General features: G+C 43.5%; 1 protein-coding gene across 3 annotated transcripts in view; it reads right to left on the bottom strand.

The window, feature by feature from the left end:
• Positions 1-18,741, bottom strand: part of dnah3 (dynein axonemal heavy chain 3) — an 82,438-nt gene that overhangs the window by 24,673 nt on the left and 39,024 nt on the right. For all 3 annotated transcript variants that reach the window (XM_076986809.1, XM_076986808.1, XM_076986807.1), the window contains 16 exons: positions 16,049-16,162; positions 15,155-15,331; positions 14,763-14,854; positions 12,766-12,985; positions 12,356-12,490; positions 12,138-12,249; positions 10,661-10,902; positions 9,991-10,091; positions 8,932-9,037; positions 8,491-8,620; positions 7,507-7,743; positions 7,163-7,263; positions 5,014-5,308; positions 4,548-4,727; positions 859-982; positions 527-683 (listed from right to left, as the gene is read on the bottom strand). In XM_076986809.1, coding sequence (XP_076842924.1) covers positions 527-683; positions 859-982; positions 4,548-4,727; positions 5,014-5,308; positions 7,163-7,263; positions 7,507-7,743; positions 8,491-8,620; positions 8,932-9,037; positions 9,991-10,091; positions 10,661-10,902; positions 12,138-12,249; positions 12,356-12,490; positions 12,766-12,985; positions 14,763-14,854; positions 15,155-15,331; positions 16,049-16,162 — 2,523 coding nt within the window. The remainder of the gene's footprint in view (positions 1-526; positions 684-858; positions 983-4,547; positions 4,728-5,013; positions 5,309-7,162; positions 7,264-7,506; positions 7,744-8,490; positions 8,621-8,931; positions 9,038-9,990; positions 10,092-10,660; positions 10,903-12,137; positions 12,250-12,355; positions 12,491-12,765; positions 12,986-14,762; positions 14,855-15,154; positions 15,332-16,048; positions 16,163-18,741) is intronic.

Below are 18,741 nucleotides of genomic sequence, written 5' to 3'. Positions count from 1 at the left end.
TTTCCAAGAAGAACACAAGAGGTTTTTTTCCTGGACACCACTGAAGTATTTAGATGTGTGTGTAAATATAGAGAGATGTGTGTATATAGAGTTGCGTGTATATATACAGTGGAGAAAATAAGTATTTAGTCAGTCACCAATTGTGCAAGTTCTCCCACTTAAAATTCTTTAAAAGTCAGACAAAATGATTTTCTCAATTTTTTTTCACATTTTGTCTCTCATAGTTGAGGTCTACCTATGATGTCAATTACCGGCCTCTCTCATCTTTTTAAGTGGGAGAACTTGCACAATTGGTGACTGACTAAATATTTATTTTCCCCACTGTATATATATATATATATATATATATATATATATATATATATATATATATATATATATATATATATATATATATATATATAGAGAGAGAGAGAGAGAGAGAGAGAGAGAGAGAGAGAGTTGTGTATATATATAGAGTGTATGTGTGTTTGTTATCCACGTGTTTGTGTTACCTGTGTGTTTGTTATCTGTGTGTGTGTGTTACCTGCATGTGTGTGTGTGGACACAGCAGTACTCCTTTGATGACCCTGGCAAAGTCTCTCAGGTTAAATATGTAGTGAGATTTAGAGGGAGTGGGCAGAAACCTCTCCATCACATCCTTATACACCGCCATAGTAGCCTGAACCAGGACCTTACCCAACCTGCCCACACACACATATATACATATACACACACACACAATCACACACAATCACACATACTTATGTGTGCAATGATACAAATTCAGTATTCACTAGTATTCACTTGTCTACACACACACACACACACACACACACACACACACACACACACACACACACACACACACACACACACCTGTAGAAGGAGGCATCAAATCCTTTGCTGAAGTGCCAGTCAGTGATGGTGGTAAAGATCTTAATGAGAGTCTCATCATCAAATGAGTCAATTGACACGATGTTCAAATGACGGGTAAAACGCCCTAAAACAGAAGAGGATAAAGGAGAGAAACAGAGAGAGAGGGAGAGAGTGAGAGAGAAGCAGAGAGAGAGAGTCATAGAGACAGACAGAAATAGAGATTAAAATAACTTTATTAACCTATAACAATTTTACAATCTACAACCAAACAAAAAGCATATTTAGGGGAGGTGGAGAAAAACTCAACTTAGAAAATCACCATAAACCACACTCCTATTTCTCACAGCTCTCAAAACACTATTGACACCCCAAATATTTTCAAAAGCAGTAAAATCATTCATGACAGATAAAAATCCAGGTCTATACGACTCTTAATAGACACAAAACAAACAGACTTTACATTCAGGTGGCTTTGCAGAAACTGCAAATTTGCTAGTAAGGTGTACAAGCCCCTGTCTGCCATCTTCTTTAGATAAAAACAACACTCTGTTGAACCCAATTCAGCTTTTCCCCAAAGAAATCAACCAACACCGGCTGCGCTGGATAGAAGACCTGAAGGAGGGTCCACACACACCAACCTGTGCCACAAAGAAGCCACTGCCAGGTTGCAAATCAAAACCCGACCGGTACAGGAAAGTTGAGGTCATATCCAGCTCCATGTAACCATTCCTGAACCAGCTCAACCCCTGTGGTAAGCAGGGTGACAATCAGCTTACAACCAGCAATGACTCACCTTTATTCCAATTAATCTTGGCAGGAGAGATTTCACTAAAACCTTCCACTCTGTCAAGTAAATTATCAACATCAGCTTGAGTTTGAATACACACACACACACACACACACACACACACGCGCGCGCAACAACATCATCCGCATAGGCAGACAGTGAAATTGGTGAATTGAGGTCAGAGTCCGGTAAAGCGAACCCTTAAATAGCCCTCCTTAACCTGCGTAAGAGAGGTTCTATGGCTAAGGCATAGACCACTCCAGATAGAGCTCATCCCTGAAACACAGACTAGAACCAAAGACTTCAAATGAAAACATTCATGGTTGGTAAAGTCTTCTTCCTCTAACTTACTCCTCAGGAAGTGAAAGGAGTGTTTGAAGCCCGTATGATCTGGGAAGTATTCTTCCACAATAACCCCTTTCATATGTTTGGTATTTTCTAAAAACATTCTAATCATTTTCAACTTGTAAATTTCCTGAGAGTGGCGAGGAGACATTCGGGTGATATGAGTAATCGTCAGCATTTCGGTAATTTCAGGGGAAGCTTCGTTAATCTGTTCCCCCGTACCTGTAGTACCCTTAACGAGTCTTTCTCACCACACCCCTCATCGCTCTCCTTCCCTCTAACAATGCGCATGTCTTCTGCTGAAATCAGACTATCAGCGGACGCACTATTCTCCTGTCACGCACATCTCCAACCTTCAAGTATAATCTGCTGGTGCTCTCACCTTGCGGAGGTAGTTTACTGACTCTGTCTGGGCACGACCAAACAACATGGCCTTCCCCTCCACATCCAAATCACGTTGTTTCCGTTGTAGTGAAAAACAGCGTACTTAAAATGTTCGACTTTGAATTTAAACATGACATTAAGATCATTCGCATTATCCTTCAGAATCATGAAAATGTGCCTTCTAAAAGACACGACATGTATCAGCAGGTGGGGCCTGGCAACCAAGAGGGATTATTCACATTAATTAATTAATTTAGTTTTAAAATTAATTAACATAAATGACCAAACCGACAATTCATGAGATAAAACCTCATCTTTTATGAACGGCGGTACATTCAGTGTAATTCACTTAGCAGGTGTAAGGAGAGGAAGAATCACAACATCGCGGCCAGTGATATCAGAAACTTTTTCAATGCTACTCAATCAATGCTAAGAACAACACAATCTAACCATTCATTCTGAACGCTGATAAAATACTCTCATGCCCCACCATCTCCCCCACTGCCAGAACGCACACTCCTCTACTGAGACCTTCACTCCCCTACTGAGACCTTCACTCCTCTACTGAGACCTTCACTCCCCTACTGAGACCTTCACTCCCCTACTGAGACCTTCACTTGAGACCTTCACTCCCCTACTGAGACCTTCACTTGAGACCTTCACTCCCCTACTGAGACCTTCACTTGAGACCTTCACTCTCCTATTGAGACCTTCACTCCCCTACTGAGACCTTCACTCCTCTACTGAGACCTTCACTCCTCTACTGAGACCTTCACTCCTCTACTGAGACCTTCACTCCCCTACTGAGACCTTCACTTGAGACCTTCACTCTCCTATTGAGACCTTCACTCCCCTACTGAGACCTTCACTCCTCTACTGAGACCTTCACTCCTCTACTGAGACCTTCACTCCCCTACTGAGACCTTCACTTGAGACCTTCACTCCCCTACTGAGACCTTCACTTGAGACCTTCACTCCCCTACTGAGACCTTCACTCTCCTATTGAGACATTCACTCCCCTACTGAGACCTTCACTCCCCTTCTGAGACCTTCACTCCCCTTCTGAGACCTTCACTTGAGACCTTCACTCCCTTTCTGAGACCTTCACTCCCCTTCTGAGACCTTCACTTGAGACCTTCACTCCCTTTCTGAGACCTTCACTCCCCTACTGAGACCTTCACTCCCCTACTGAGACCTTCACTTGAGACCTTCACTCCCCTACTGAGACCTTCACTCTCCTATTGAGACATTCACTCCCCTACTGAGACCTTCACTCCTCTACTGAGACCTTCACTCCCCTTCTGAGACCTTCACTCCCCTTCTGAGACCTTCACTCCCCTTCTGAGACCTTCACTCCCCTTCTGAGACCTTCACTCCCCTTCTGAGACCTTCACTTGAGACCTTCACTCCCTTTCTGAGACCTTCACTCCCCTACTGAGACCTTCACTCTCCTATTGAGACATTCACTCCCCTACTGAGACCTTCACTCCTCTACTGAGACCTTCACTCCCCTTCTGAGACCTTCACTCCCCTTCTGAGACCTTCACTCCCCTTCTGAGACCTTCACTTGAGACCTTCACTCCCCTTCTGAGACCTTCACTTGAGACCTTCACTCCCCTACTGAGACCTTCACTCTCCTATTGAGACATTCACTCCCCTACTGAGACCTTCACTCCCCTACTGAGACCTTCACTCCTCTACTGAGACCTTCACTCCCCTTCTGAGACCTTCACTCCCTTTCTGAGACCTTCACTCCTCTACTGAGACCTTCACTCTCCTATTGAGACCTTCACTCTCCTATTGAGACCTTCACTCCCTTTCTGAGACCTTCACTCCCCTACTGATCCTAACCCTAACCCTACTGAGACCTACTGAGTCTCTCCTAATCTGCTATGGTGCCCAGCAAGGCACGCAGACCCCATGCTCCTCAGCCCCAGACAATCTCCAAAAATCCCCCTAATACTAATGCATACAAAAACGACAAGAAGAACAAGAAAAAAGAAACAATAAATAAAGAGAGAGAATGTACAAGGGCATCTACTTTGACTGCTAAGAGAAAGTGAAAAACTTGAGTCATAGAGAGAAAGAGATGAAGAGACAGTCAGAGACAGAGAAAGAGAGAGAGATAGAGTCATAAAGACAGAGAGGAATAGCACTTAGAAATGCATTTCACCTGTAATGTCATTCCTCCCTCCACCAGGTGGCCCCATAGCAGAAATGAACAGTACATCTACGATGTCCAGCCTGGATGTGTCCTTCTTATCATACCAGTGTTGGTGATCCACCCACTGCCTCAGGAGCTCAATTGGGGGCTGTGCCCCATAAACTTCCTTTGCTGGCATGTTCAGGTCATCTACGGGTCAAAGATCAAACACGATAATCAACTAAATCATAATTATATGCCAAAACTACTCAGCTCAGGTACCCTGAGTCTCTAGAATCATTACCATCTTTAGAGCTTTAATGTAACCTGTTTACTTAACACGACAAACTTAACACCATTTACATAACATGGTTTACTTGACACTGACTACTTAGTATTGCTTAACACTGTTTACTTAACACTGCCTATTTAACACTCAATCAGTCAGCCACTAACACTCAATCAGTCAGCCACTAACTCCACATGCAGTCCTCACCCACGTAGACGATACACTTCTTGCCTACGGGAGGCCCAAACACTCCCTTGCGCCGGCGGTCCAGTTTGGCCAGGATGATGTCCTGCACCTGGTTTGAGGAGGTGCGGGCGGAGAAGTTGAGACAGACGGGTGTGTATCGCTCCTTGGGCAGTGACAGCAGGAACGTGTTGTTGATCACAGACTTGCCCGTTCCCGTAGGACCCACAAACAGCACGGGGACCTCGTGGGACAGGTACGTCCTCAGCAGAAAGAACTGACGAGCAGTCTCCATGGTGGGGACGATCAGGTCAGACACCTGAGATGGAGACAGAGAGACTCTGTCTTGAACTTTAACACCTCTAATGAACCACGGCGTTGAATATCATGCTGGACATATCCAGTCAGTGTTTCCTCTTGACATTTTAATGAACGTACAATCAATTAAACTAACAATGTGTGTATTCACTAACATTAGCTCCTGCTGGTATGGTGTGTGTGTGTTCACTAAAGTTTGTGTGTGTGTGTTCACTAACGTTAGCTCCTGCTGGTATGGTGTGTGTGTGTGTGTGTTCACTAACATTAGCTCCTGCTGGTATGGTGTGTGTGTGTGTGTGTGTGTGTGTTCACTAATATTAGCTCCTGATGATATGGTGTGTGTGTGTGTGTGTGTATTCACTAACGTTAGCTCCTGCTGGTATGGTGTGTGTGTGTGTGTGTGTGTGTGTGTGTATGTGTGTGTGTATTCACTAACGTTAGCTCCTGCTGGTATGGGGTGTGTGTGTGTGTGTGTGTATTCACTAACGTTAGCTCCTGCTGGTATGGTGTGTGTGTGTGTGTGTGTATTCACTAACGTTAGCTCCTGCTGGTATGGTGTGTGTGTGTATTCACTAACATTAGCTCCTGCTGGTATGGTGTGTGTGTGTGTGTATGTGTGTGTGTATTCACTAACATTAGCTCCTGCTGGCATGGTGTGTGTGTGTATGTGTGTGTGTATTCACTAACATTAGCTCCTGCTGGTATGGTGTGTGTGTGTGTGTGTGTGTGTGTGTGCCTGTGTGTGTATTCACTAACATTAGCTACTGCTGGTATAGTGTGTGTGTGTGTGTGTATGTGTGTGTGTATTCACTAACATTAGCTCCTGCTGGTATAGTGTGTGTGTGTGTGTGTGTGTGTGTATTCACTAACATTAGCTCCTGCTGGTATTGTGTGTGTGTGTGTGTGTGTGTGTGTGTGTATTCACTAACATTAGCTCCTGCTGGTATTGTGTGTGTGTGTGTGTGTGTGTGTGTGTGTGTGTGTGTGTGTATTCACTAACATTAGCTCCTGCTGGTATGGTGTGTGTGTGTGTGTGTGTGTGTGTGTGTGTGTGTGTGTGTGTGTGTGTATTCACTAACATTAGCTCCTGCTGGTATGGTGTGTGTGTGTGTGTGTGTGTGTGTGTGTGTGCGTGTGTGTGTATTCACTAACATTAGCTACTGCTGGTATAGTGTGTGTGTGTGTGTATGTGTGTGTGTATTCACTAACATTAGCTCCTGCTGGTATAGTGTGTGTGTGTGTGTATGTGTGTGTGTATTCACTAACATTAGCTCCTGCTGGTATAGTGTGTGTGTGTGTGTGTGTGTGTGTATTCACTAACATTAGCTCCTGCTGGTATGGTGTGTGTGTGCGTGTGTGTGTATTCACTAACATTAGCTCCTGCTGGTATAGTGTGTGTGTGTGTGTGTGTGTGTGTATTCACTAACATTAGCTCCTGCTGGTATGGTGTGTGTGTGTGTGTGCGTATTCACTAACATTAGCTCCTGCTGGTATAGTGTGTGTGTGTGTGTGTGTGTGTGTGTGTATTCACTAACATTAGCTCCTGCTGGTATGGTGTGTGTGTGTGTGCGTGTGTGTGTATTCACTAACATTAGCTCCTGCTGGTATGGTGTGTGTGTGTGTGTGTATTCACTAACATTAGCTCCTGCTGGTATAGTGTGTGTGTGTGTGTGCGTGTGTGTATTCACTAACATTAGCTCCTGCTGGTATAGTGTGTGTGTGTGTGTGTGTGTGTATTCACTAACATTAGCTCCTGCTGGTATGGTGTGTGCGTGTGTGTGTATTCACTAACATTAGCTCCTGCTGGTATGGTGTGTGTGTGTGTGTGTGTGTATGTGTGTGTGTATTCACTAACATTAGCTCCTGCTGGTATAGTGCTCTCCTCCTTAGTGATGGAGTCGGTCCATATGTTCCATTGCCCTGATGTCTTATGGAAGTAGTAATCATACACCAGGCCTGCAGGTGGCAGCAGAAACACCCATACATGACCCACCAGTGTAGTACAATGATGATGGAGTTGCACATACATTCACTTCATTATGATATTTTTAAGGTAATGGGTAGGATTCAGAAATTTAAAAGACAACCTTCATAACCTAATACACAGTCCTAAAAATAAGTAGATAGGTGTGGTGTGTGTGTGTGTGTGTGTGTGTGTGTGTGTGTGTGTGTGTTCTCTGTATGTGTGTGTGTGTGTACCTCTCTCTGGAAACAGGTTATTCTTGGTGAGTTTGACACTCTTCGGTCGCGGGTGTTCCTCCACTGTTCCTGTCAACAGCTTCCGGTAAAAACCATCAAACTTCTTCCTGCTGTCCCCATTAATGGTCCCGCCCACAGTCCACACCACAGCGAATAGGAACAGACTCTGCAGCCATATGGTCATTTGCTGACTGGACATAGACTCCGCCCCATCCTGCCCTGATGCTGCAATCTCATCTACACACACACACACACACACACACACACACACACACACACACACACACACACACACACACGTCATTAAACATCTCATTTGTAGATGAAACCTGAACTGCCCGTATGTACCTGTGCTGTTCATAGGATGTTATGCACACTGTATGGGCCTGTATGTTTATGTACCTTATTATGAAATATGTACATTTGAATTTGTGTGTGCCCAGTGAACATTTCTGTATGCAGCAATGTAGAATATAATAGAATAAACTTTATTGATTATTGATTTTATTGGGAAATTAATGTCTGTGTATATCCACACAAGGGTGTGTAGCATGAATGCTTACTGCTACAGTGATACTCTACATGTAGTGGGGGTGAGATTAACCTTCCTTCACTGTGGATACATTATTATTATTATTATTAAACCCTTATTTGACCAGGCAAGTCATTAAGAACAATTTTCTTATTTACAATAACAGGCTGACAAAAGGCAAAGAGCCCTTTGACATACGACAAGGACAGAACAGGACATGCACAAAAGAAAGGAGAAAGAAAGCTATGCATAAATCAAGGAGCATCTGTATAACTTGCACTTGACAGCTAAATGCTCTGTGACAGCCTTCCTGAAAGCACGCACTGGGATAAAACATGTAGTCACATGTTTGGTTAACCTCTCCTCACTGTGGCTACGGTGATACTGTGGCAGTCCCGGCTGGCCACTAGGGGGCACCAACAGATTTGTTAATTTACATGTGGACCACCTACCCAGCAGGCAAGAGTACAGACGCATGAGGCTATAGGCCAGGTGGACGGGAGACGTCTGCACCAGGAAACGGCAGCTGTGGCTAATGAAGTCCAAACAGGGCTGGACTAGCCACTCAAACAGATCCACAATCTACAGCACACACACACACACACACACATTAGTATACAAGAACCCAGGCCCCTGTGGACATGGACACACACACACACACATTAGTATACAAGAACCCAGGCCCATGTGGACACGGACACACACACACACACATTAGTATACAAGAAACCAGGCCCCTGTGGACACGGACACACACACACAATCCTTGTCACACACAGGCATCACATCCCTATACTGATAACATCAGCACAACAGTCACACAGCAAATTGTAATAAAAGAACACTGCACAAACATGTGCTTGTGTGTGTGTGTGTGTGTGTGTGTTCCTCACTAGTTCCCGATGTTCAGGGCCCAGACTCTCTGGTAATGTGTCCATGTAGGACAGTCTGAGAGGACTCCAACCCAGTTGATGGGGCTCCATGTAAATCATACCACACCTACACACACACACACACACACACACACACACACACACACACACACACACACACACACACACACACACACACACCGGTTAGGTGTTGGTTTCACCTACTTAAAGTGCACCTCAGCTGTCTTTTGACCTTTACAGGAGGAAGATGGTACTGACACATAATAATCACTAGATGCCACAGAACTGAAACGTCGATCAGAAACAGAACAGTGACATTTGGACGTAACATCAACACACCACAGTAATGTGAATAAATGAGTTTTTAGCATGTAGCACCATGTGTTTAGCAGTTTCCCCATTATGCGCTTTGTTTTGTTTCCTGTTGCAGGTTCTGCTTTGAGTGAAATTGTTAATACAAAATATTGTTTAGTGTTGTCTCTTTGCTAGTGTAATACTTAATTTATTTATTTGGTCATGTATAATTCTGTTGACATATATGTGTTATATTTATAAGTGTTTCTGCAGTGAAATGTCTAGTAAGACGTCACAGCGGTCAAATGACCAGCGCTTGGTGGAGAACGTGTGTGTGTGCGTTTGTGTGTGTGAGAGTGTGTGTGGTGTGTATGTGTGTGTGTGTTGTGTATGCACATGTGTGAGAGTGTGTGTTTGTGGTGTGTGTGTGTATGTGTGTGTGGTGTGTGTGTGTATGTGTGTGGTGTGTGTATGTGTATGTGTGTGGTGTGTATGTGTGTGTATGTGTGTGTGTGTGGTGTGTGTGTATGTGTATGTGTGGTGTGTGTATGTGTATGGTGTGTATGTGTGTGTGTGTTGTGTATGCACATGTGCGAGAGTGTGTGTTTGTGGTGTGTGTGTATGTGTATGTGTGTGGTGTGTATGTGTGTGTATGTGTGTGTGTGTGTGTGTGTGTGTGTGTGTGTGTGTGGTGTGTGTGTGGTGTGTGTGTGTGTGTGTGTGTGTGTGTGTGTGTGTGTGTGTGTGTGTGTGTGTGTGTGTTACCTGCTAACAGTAGCTGGAGATGCCTGCTCCAGGTCAGCTGGTTCAAAGATCAAGCTCATCTTTGGGGTCATCTGGATAATCTCACCACTCATCAGACACAACTACAAGTACAAGTGTTGGTAATTAAAACATTTCTGCTCTTATACAGGTTCACAACAACAATTTGTTTTTTTTTTATCTTTTACTTCTATTAATGTTTTTTTCTTATTGTCACGTAGGGCTCCGCCCCCCTCTCCTAGCTGTCACTCCGATTTCTCTACTCCTCGGGTCTGTGTTGTTCCCTGCCCATTTTTATTTATTCTGTAAAGCACTTTGAGTTGTATGAATATATGAAAGGTGTTATACAAATAAAGATTATTACCGGTATTATTATTATTAATAAACATAATAAATTGTAAATTCAAATGTGAGATGTTTTTGCATGAGCTTTCTGAGGTCGTGGTCTATAGTGCATTCCACAATAGCCTAGCCATCACATTCCTCCTGATTCCCACAGGGTCCTGAATTATCCCACAAGTTTACTGAGGCTTGAGCACAGTGAGTCTGAGCACAGTGAGTCTGAGCACAGTGAGTCTGAGCACAGTGAGTCTGGGCAGACAGCCTGTAGTGCTGGCTGTGATTGGCTCAACACAGGGGTGGGGTTTAGGAAGCTGGAAACACACGGTCTTGCCTTCTTGTTGTCGTCTAAGACTGTGTTCATGTTCTCGATCCAGACAGCATCGATGGGCCCATCAAACACGATCCACTGGCGCTCGTCGGACACGCTCTGGGCCTGCTCCCGGAACACCGTGGCCAGGACGCCGTCTGTCCACTCATGGCTCACGGGGTCAAAGCACCCGTACAACTGACCCATGGTGATCGCCTTCGGGTTGAGGACACGGAAATCGACCGCAAATTCCTCTACCAGACCCCCTGAACATACACACACACACACACACACACACACACACACACACACACACACACATACATACATATACAAACATGCGCACACACACACACACACACACACACACATATATACAAACATGCACACACACACACACACACAACACACACATATATACAAACATGCACACACACACACACACACACATACAAACATGCACACACACACACACACATATATATACAAACATGCACACACACACACATATACAAACATGCACACATACACACACACAAGAGATATATATGCATGTATGAACTCAATCTCAATCACAGCAGAATAATGGGTTTGTGGATATTAGGTTATGTTTAGTGTATTCATTTAAGTTTAATGCATAATTTATAGTGTTCATAGTGAAGGTAAAGTCTACGCAAATGTGTAATAAAGTTTCTATTCTGTACTAGAAATGTTCATAATAAAACTAATTACTAGTCTTCCTCTGCCTGAAGAATACTGAATGATCAGCTCACCCTCATAGAGATCTATCAGACTCACCCTCATAGAGATCTATCACTCACCCTCATAGAGATCTATCAGACTCACCCTCATAGAGATCTATCAGACTCACCCTCATAAAGATCTATCAGACTCACCCTCATAGAGATCTATCAGACTCACCCTCATAGAGATCTATCAGACTCACCCTCATAGAGATCTATCAGACTCACCCTCATAGAGATCTATCAGACTCACCCTCATAGAGATCTATCACTCACCCTCATAGAGATCTATCAGACTCACCCTCATAGAGATCTATCAGACTCACCCTCATAGAGATCTATCAGACTCACCCTCATAGAGATCTATCAGACTCACCCTCATAGAGATCTATCAGACTCACCCTCATAGAGATCTATCACTCACCCTCATAGAGATCTATCACTCACCCTCATAGAGATCTATCAGACTCACCCTCATAGAGATCTATCAGACTCACCCTCATAGAGATCTATCAGACTCACCCTCATAGAGATCTATCAGACTCACCCTCATAGAGATCTATCAGACTCACCCTCATAGAGATCTATCACTCACCCTAATAGAGATCTATCACTCACCCTCATAGAGATCTATCACTCACCCTCATAGAGATCTATCAGACTCACCCTCATAGAGATCTATCAGACTCACCCTCATAGAGATCTATCAGACTCACCCTCATAGAGATCTATCACTCAACCTCATAGAGATCACTCACCCTCATAGAGATCTATCAGAGCTCCTGCCAGACATTTGTAGGCAGATGTCTTCCCTCCTAATGGCTCCCCAACGATCATAAACCCATGTCTCACAAGCATCATCTCATACACCTACACACACACACACACACACACACACACAGAAGCATACATAATGAATGTAGGTGTAGGTATATAGATGGATGAATGAATGGATGGATGGATGAATGGGGTATACCTGTATAATCTTGCTAATGAACCAGGGTGTAGGTTGGAGTTTTTGTTTGGTGATGTTCTCATTCAGAGCCTTCAGCAGTAGCTCATAATCTGGTTTGGGCAAGACCACTCCAGGAAACAGATCTGAGATTATACCCTGTTACAAGTCAACACACACAAACACAACAAATGCTCTGTACACAGTGAAATAGATAAATGTAATATACACTCAGCCTATTCAGAGTTATATAATATCTAACATACTATCATTAGTGAGTACAAAACAAAGTCTAAAGTCTGAAAACTGTATAATACCCACACTGTACATCTTGTACCTGTACACCCATCTCTCTCTCTCTCTCTCTCTCTCTCTCTCTCTCTCTCTCTCTCTCTCTCTCTCTCTGTCTGTCTTTCACACACACACACACACACCTGGAAGAGAGGTACATCCTGTGCGAGGAACTTGGCCATGTTGACATCCATGAGGGCTCTGAGGAGCAGAACGCTCTCATCCTCCACTGGGAACTTTAGTTTGAGGTTCCCTGCTGCAGTCAGGACTGATTTGACGGCGCGCATGCCGTAGTCATAGTGATGCTGCGAGGACAGCTGCTCTGAACACAGACGGTACGTCGCCACAATCTTCTGCGCCAGGCTGCATGACAACATGGTTACACCAGAACGAACATGCTACAGCCACAAGCAACATGGCTATACCAGAGCGAACATGCTACAACACAGCATTACATTCAGGAGGCTCAGAAGGCCAAAGCCAAACTGGCAACATTAAATTACATATTTAATGTATATACAGTGGGGAAAATAAGTATTTAGTCAGTCATTTAAGTTCTCCCACTTAAAAAGATGAGAGAGGCCTGTAATTGACATCATAGGTAGACCTCAACTATGAGTGACAAAATGTGAAAAAAAAATTTGAGAAAATCATTTTGTCTGACTTTTAAAGAATTTATTTGCAAATAATGGTGGAAAATAAGTATTTGGTCACCTACAAACAAGCAAGATTTCTGGCTGTCACAGACCTGTAACTTCTTTTTTTAAAAGGCTCCTCTTTCCCCCACTCATTACCTGTATTAATGGCACCTGTTTGAAGTGGTTAACAGTATAAAAGACACCTGCCCACAACCTCAAACAGTCACACTCCAAACTCCACTATGGTGAAGACGAAAAAGCTGTCGGAGGACACCAGAAACCGAATTGTAGGCTGGGAAGACTGAATCTGCAATAGGCAAGCAGCTTGGTGTGAAGAAATCTACTGTGGGAGCAATAATCAGAAAATGGAAGACCTACAAGACAACTACTAATCTCCCTCGATCTGGGGCTCCACACAAGATCTCAGCCTGTGGGGTCAAAATGATCACAAGAACGGTGAGGAAAAATCCCAGAACCACAAGGGGGGATCTAGTGAATGACCTGCAGAAAGCTGGGACCAACGTTACAAAGGCTACCATCAGCAACACACTACGACACTAGGGACTCAGATCTTGCAGTGCCAGACGTGTCCCCCTGCTTAAGCCAGTCCATATCCAGGCACGTCTGAAGTTTGCTAGAGAGCATTTGGATGTTCCAGAAGAGTATTGGGAGAATGTCCTATGGTCAGATGAAACCAAAGTAGAACTATTTGGTAAAAACACAACTCGTCGTGTTTGGAGGACAGTGAATGCTGAGTTGCATCCAAAGAACACCATACCAACTGTCCAGCATGGGGGTGGCAACATCATGCTTTGGGGCTGTTTCTCTGCAAAGGGACCAGGACGACTGGTCCGTGTACATGAAAGAATGAATGGGGCCATGTATTGTGAGATTTTGGGTGCAAACCTCCTTCCATCAGCAAGGGCAATGAAGATGATAGGTGAGGAGATCTGCATGGAGGAATGGGCCAACATACCAGCAACAGTGTGTGCCAACCTTGTGAAGACTTACAGAAAACGTTTGACCTCTGTCATCGCCAACAGAGGATATACAACAAAGTATTGAGATGAACTTTTGTTATTGACCAAATACTTATTTTCCACCATTATTTGCAAATAAATTCTTTAAAAGTCAGAAAAAATTATTCTCAATTTTTTTTTCACATTTCGTCTCTCATAGTTGAGGTCTACCTATGATGTCAATTACCGGCCTCTCTCATCTTTTTAAGTGGGAGAACTTGCACAATTGGTGACTGACTAAATACTTATTTTCCCCACTGTATATATATATATATATATATATATATATATATATATATATATATAGAGAGAGAGAGAGAGAGAGAGAGAGGGTGTTGTATGTGTTGTACGAGAATTACTTATAGGCCTACTTGCAGATATAAGCTACAGGTATGAGATGCAGAAAGGTGCTATATGAATAGTGTAAACACATATGAAATGCTAACTGGACAAAGACAGCCTGAGCGTAGAGTGATTTGTTACCTCCGTGACTGAAGGAAGCCCATAGAATAGAGAGAAATCTCTCCTATCAGCCCATAATCTGGTACCATCATGGCTACAGTACGAAACAGAGCCTACACATACGCACACACACACACGCATGCACACACATTGATGTTGATGATTTCAGATGCTAAAAAGTATTTGTGCTTGTGAGATGATGTATGATGACTGTGTGTGTGTTGTGAATGTATGAGTGTGTCTGTGTGTGTTATGAATGTATGAGTGTGTATGTGTGTATGCTATGAATTATGGATATATAATATATGGATATATATAATGTATATATATATATATATAATATATATAATATATATACATATAATATATGGATATTTATAATGTTATGAATATATGAGTATATGTGTGTGTACTTTAAGATTATCAGGCAGTTCAGCCCGTCCTGCGTATCCTGGGTTCATGGTGATGAACACGCAGCAGGTGGGGTTCAGGGACAACTCCGTCCCCTCAAACAGGAACCGGCTCAGGTTCCGGGCAATAGCCTGCTGGATGCTTAACACCTGCTGGGCCACGACTGACAACACCTCCACCTGACACCCACCCAGAGAGAGAGAGAGAGAGAGAGAGAGAGAGAGAGAGAGAGAGGGGGGGGGAGGGAGAGAGAGAGAGAGAGAGAGAGAGAGAAAGAGAGAGAGAGAGAGAGAAAGAGAGAAATTTAATTAACTGGAGAGCTGAGACATTGAACTCTCCAGTTAAAACAAGATTATGCTGATTCTACAGTGTTGATACTTTGATCCAGGGTACAGCCATGGTGTGGTTAGGGTGTAGAAGGGGTGTGGTTAAGGTGTAGAAGGGGTGTGGTTAGGGTGTAGAAGGGGTGTGGTTAGGGTGTAGAAGGGGTGTGGTTAGGGTGTAGAAGGGGTGTGGTTAAGGTGTAGAAGGGGCGTGGTTAGGGTGTAGAAGGGGTGTGGTTAGGGTGCAGGTAAAAGGCAGAAAGTGTGTCCTGGTTGTGTTTACAGTGAAGAAATGGTGTGGTCTGGGTGTAGAAAGGTGTGGTTAGAGAGATCTGGGTGTAGAAAGGTGTGGATAGGGTGTGGTCTGTGTGTAGAAAGGTGTGTTTAGGGTGTGGTCTGGGTGTAGAAAGGATGTGGTAAGGGTGTGGTCTGTGTGTAGAAAGTTGTGTTTAGGGTGTGGTCTGGGTGTAGAAAGGATGTGGTAAGGGTGTGGTCTGGGTGTAGAAAGGTGTGATTAGGGTGTGGTCTGGGTGTAGAAAGGTGTGTTTTGGGCTTAGTTAGTGGGTTACTAACCTCAATCCGGTTGAACTCGTCAAAGCAGGCCCAAGCTCCAGACTGTGCCAAACCCTTAAAGAACTTACTCATTGCCTTATAATCCAGACCATCTGAACAATTAAACACCACACACTACACACACACACACACACACACACACACACACACACACACACACACACACACACACACACACAGAAAAACTTACTCATCAACTTATTATAGTTTTTTGCAGCTGCTAAGACACAAAAGGTGGTCCATATAGCACAATTTCTGAAACAACTAACCCATGTAGCCTATCTATTGACCTGGTGCACTAAACCTTAAGCACATTCTCTGCCTTACACTCATTTAGAAATTCTAAAACACACTTTTTGCAAATTGCTAAAACACACAAGTTGCAAATCTTGGTGTGCACATCACTGGAGTTCAATACTACATAGAGATGATGATGAAGAGTATAAGAATGAGGAAGAGGATGAGCAACCATAATGGATGAGATCAGAGCCACTCTGGTTGACCATGTGGTCAAGCATGCGTTGGGTTTTCTGGAGGTAAAGGGTCCAACCTTATCTGTGCTGCTACACTGTAGCGTCATTCAGACAATTCAAAATGAGAATAGATAAGTAGACCTGTCCTCTATACATACTACATCATGTACCAGACTACCCCTCTATACATACTACATCATGTACTAGACTACCCCTCTATACATACTACATCATGTACTAGACTACCCCTCTATACATACTACATCATGTACTAGACTACCCCTCTATACATACTACATCATGTACCAGACTACCCCTCTATACATACTACATCATGTACCAGACTACCCCTCTATACATACTACATCATGTACCAGACTACCCCTCTATACATACTACATCATGTACCAGACTACCCCTCTATACATACTACATCATGTACCAGACTACCCCTCTATACATACTACATCATGTACCAGACTACCCCTCTATACATACTACATCATGTACTAGACTACCCCTCTATACATACTACATCATGTACTAGACTACCCCTCTATACACACTACATCATGTACTAGACTACCCCTCTATACACACTACATCATGTACTAGACTACCCCTCTATACATACTACATCATGTACTAGACTACCCCTCTATACATACTACATCATGTACCAGACTACCCCTCTATACATACTACATCATGTACCAGACTACCCCTCTATACATACTACATCATGTACTAGACTACCCCTCTATACATACTACATCATGTACTAGACTACCCCTCTATACATACTACATCATGTACTAGACTACCCCTCTATACATACTACATCACGTACTAGACTACCTCTCTATACATACTACATCATGTACTAGACTACCCCTTGCTGGATGGCTATCCACCTCAGAACAGAAAGAGATCATCATCAATATGGTCAGAGCAAACAACTACATACGTTTATAACAACTACAACAGCACATCATTACTGACCATGTCACCATCAGCAACATCCATTCAGTGAGTCTATCTGGACTGGGCCAGTGACAGTGTGAAACAACTGTGTTATGAATTTGCCACTCATCATCAACCCACTCTTGGTCCCTACAACACTGTGTACATCATCACCTTCTTCAACACAGAGCACAACACACTCATTCTCCATCACCAGGGGGATGAACCAGAACAGTCCGGGTTTGTTGTCGTCTGGGACAACATACATTTGCACCGGGCTGCTCAAGTACAAACTGGTTCACTGAACAGCCACGATTTGTTGTGATTCACCTCCACCAAACTCTCCATTACTGTTGAGTTCTTTTTGGCATGGAGGTGATCGCCAACCCCCCCAGTGTAAATACATTCAGCAGGTGATGGAGGAAGCTTGAGGTTATTTTGACTTTTGTAATTTTTTGTTGTTCATGTGTTTACAGTATATACAGCATGTGTTGCTGTAGTGTTCATGCAAAACCAAAAAAAACCTTCCCCCTGTAATGGCACATTACTTTATGGTGTAAATGTACTGAATATGCAGAAATAACCTCAATATTTGTGAATATTCATGTATATGTGAGACCTCTGACAGACCTTCACAACAGTCTACAAACTAAACACTTAAACACATGGTAGTAGTGTTTTCTATTTATAACATTAGTGTGTAGTCACATATATGAAAGGCTAATCATTTGATATTTGTGTGTAGCGTTTAGATGCAAAAATATGGTTTTGGCAAGAGTTGCAAGAGTTTTGGTTGAAGTGTGTGCTTTTTCCAAAAGTGTGAGATGTTTTGCCTGTTGTGTGTGTAGCGTTGGCTGCTGTGTGTTGAGTTTCGACAAAAGAGCCATAGTTTCACAAATTGGGTCTTAGCGTCTGCAAAAAACTGTAATCCAGACCATCTGAACAGTTATGCACACACTACACACACACACACACACACACACACACACACACACACAACACACTACACACTTCACACTTTGTGTGTGTGTGTGTGTGTGTACTTGTTTAGCGAGGGCTTTGGCCAGGTCTTTAGTGGTTCTGTGTGTGTGTGTGTGTGTGTGTGTGTGTGTGTGTGTGTGTGTGTGTGTGTGTGTGTACTTGTTTAGCGAGCGCCTTGGCCAGGTCTTTGGTGGTTCTGTGTGTGTGTGTGTGTGTGTGTGTGTACTTGTTTAGCGAGCGCCTTGGCCAGGTCTTTGGTGGTTCTGTGTGTGTGTG

This window comes from Brachyhypopomus gauderio, unplaced genomic scaffold (assembly GCF_052324685.1).
Source record: "Brachyhypopomus gauderio isolate BG-103 unplaced genomic scaffold, BGAUD_0.2 sc49, whole genome shotgun sequence".
NCBI lineage: Eukaryota > Metazoa > Chordata > Actinopteri > Gymnotiformes > Hypopomidae > Brachyhypopomus > Brachyhypopomus gauderio.
This window is presented reverse-complemented; position numbering and strand designations above follow the sequence as displayed.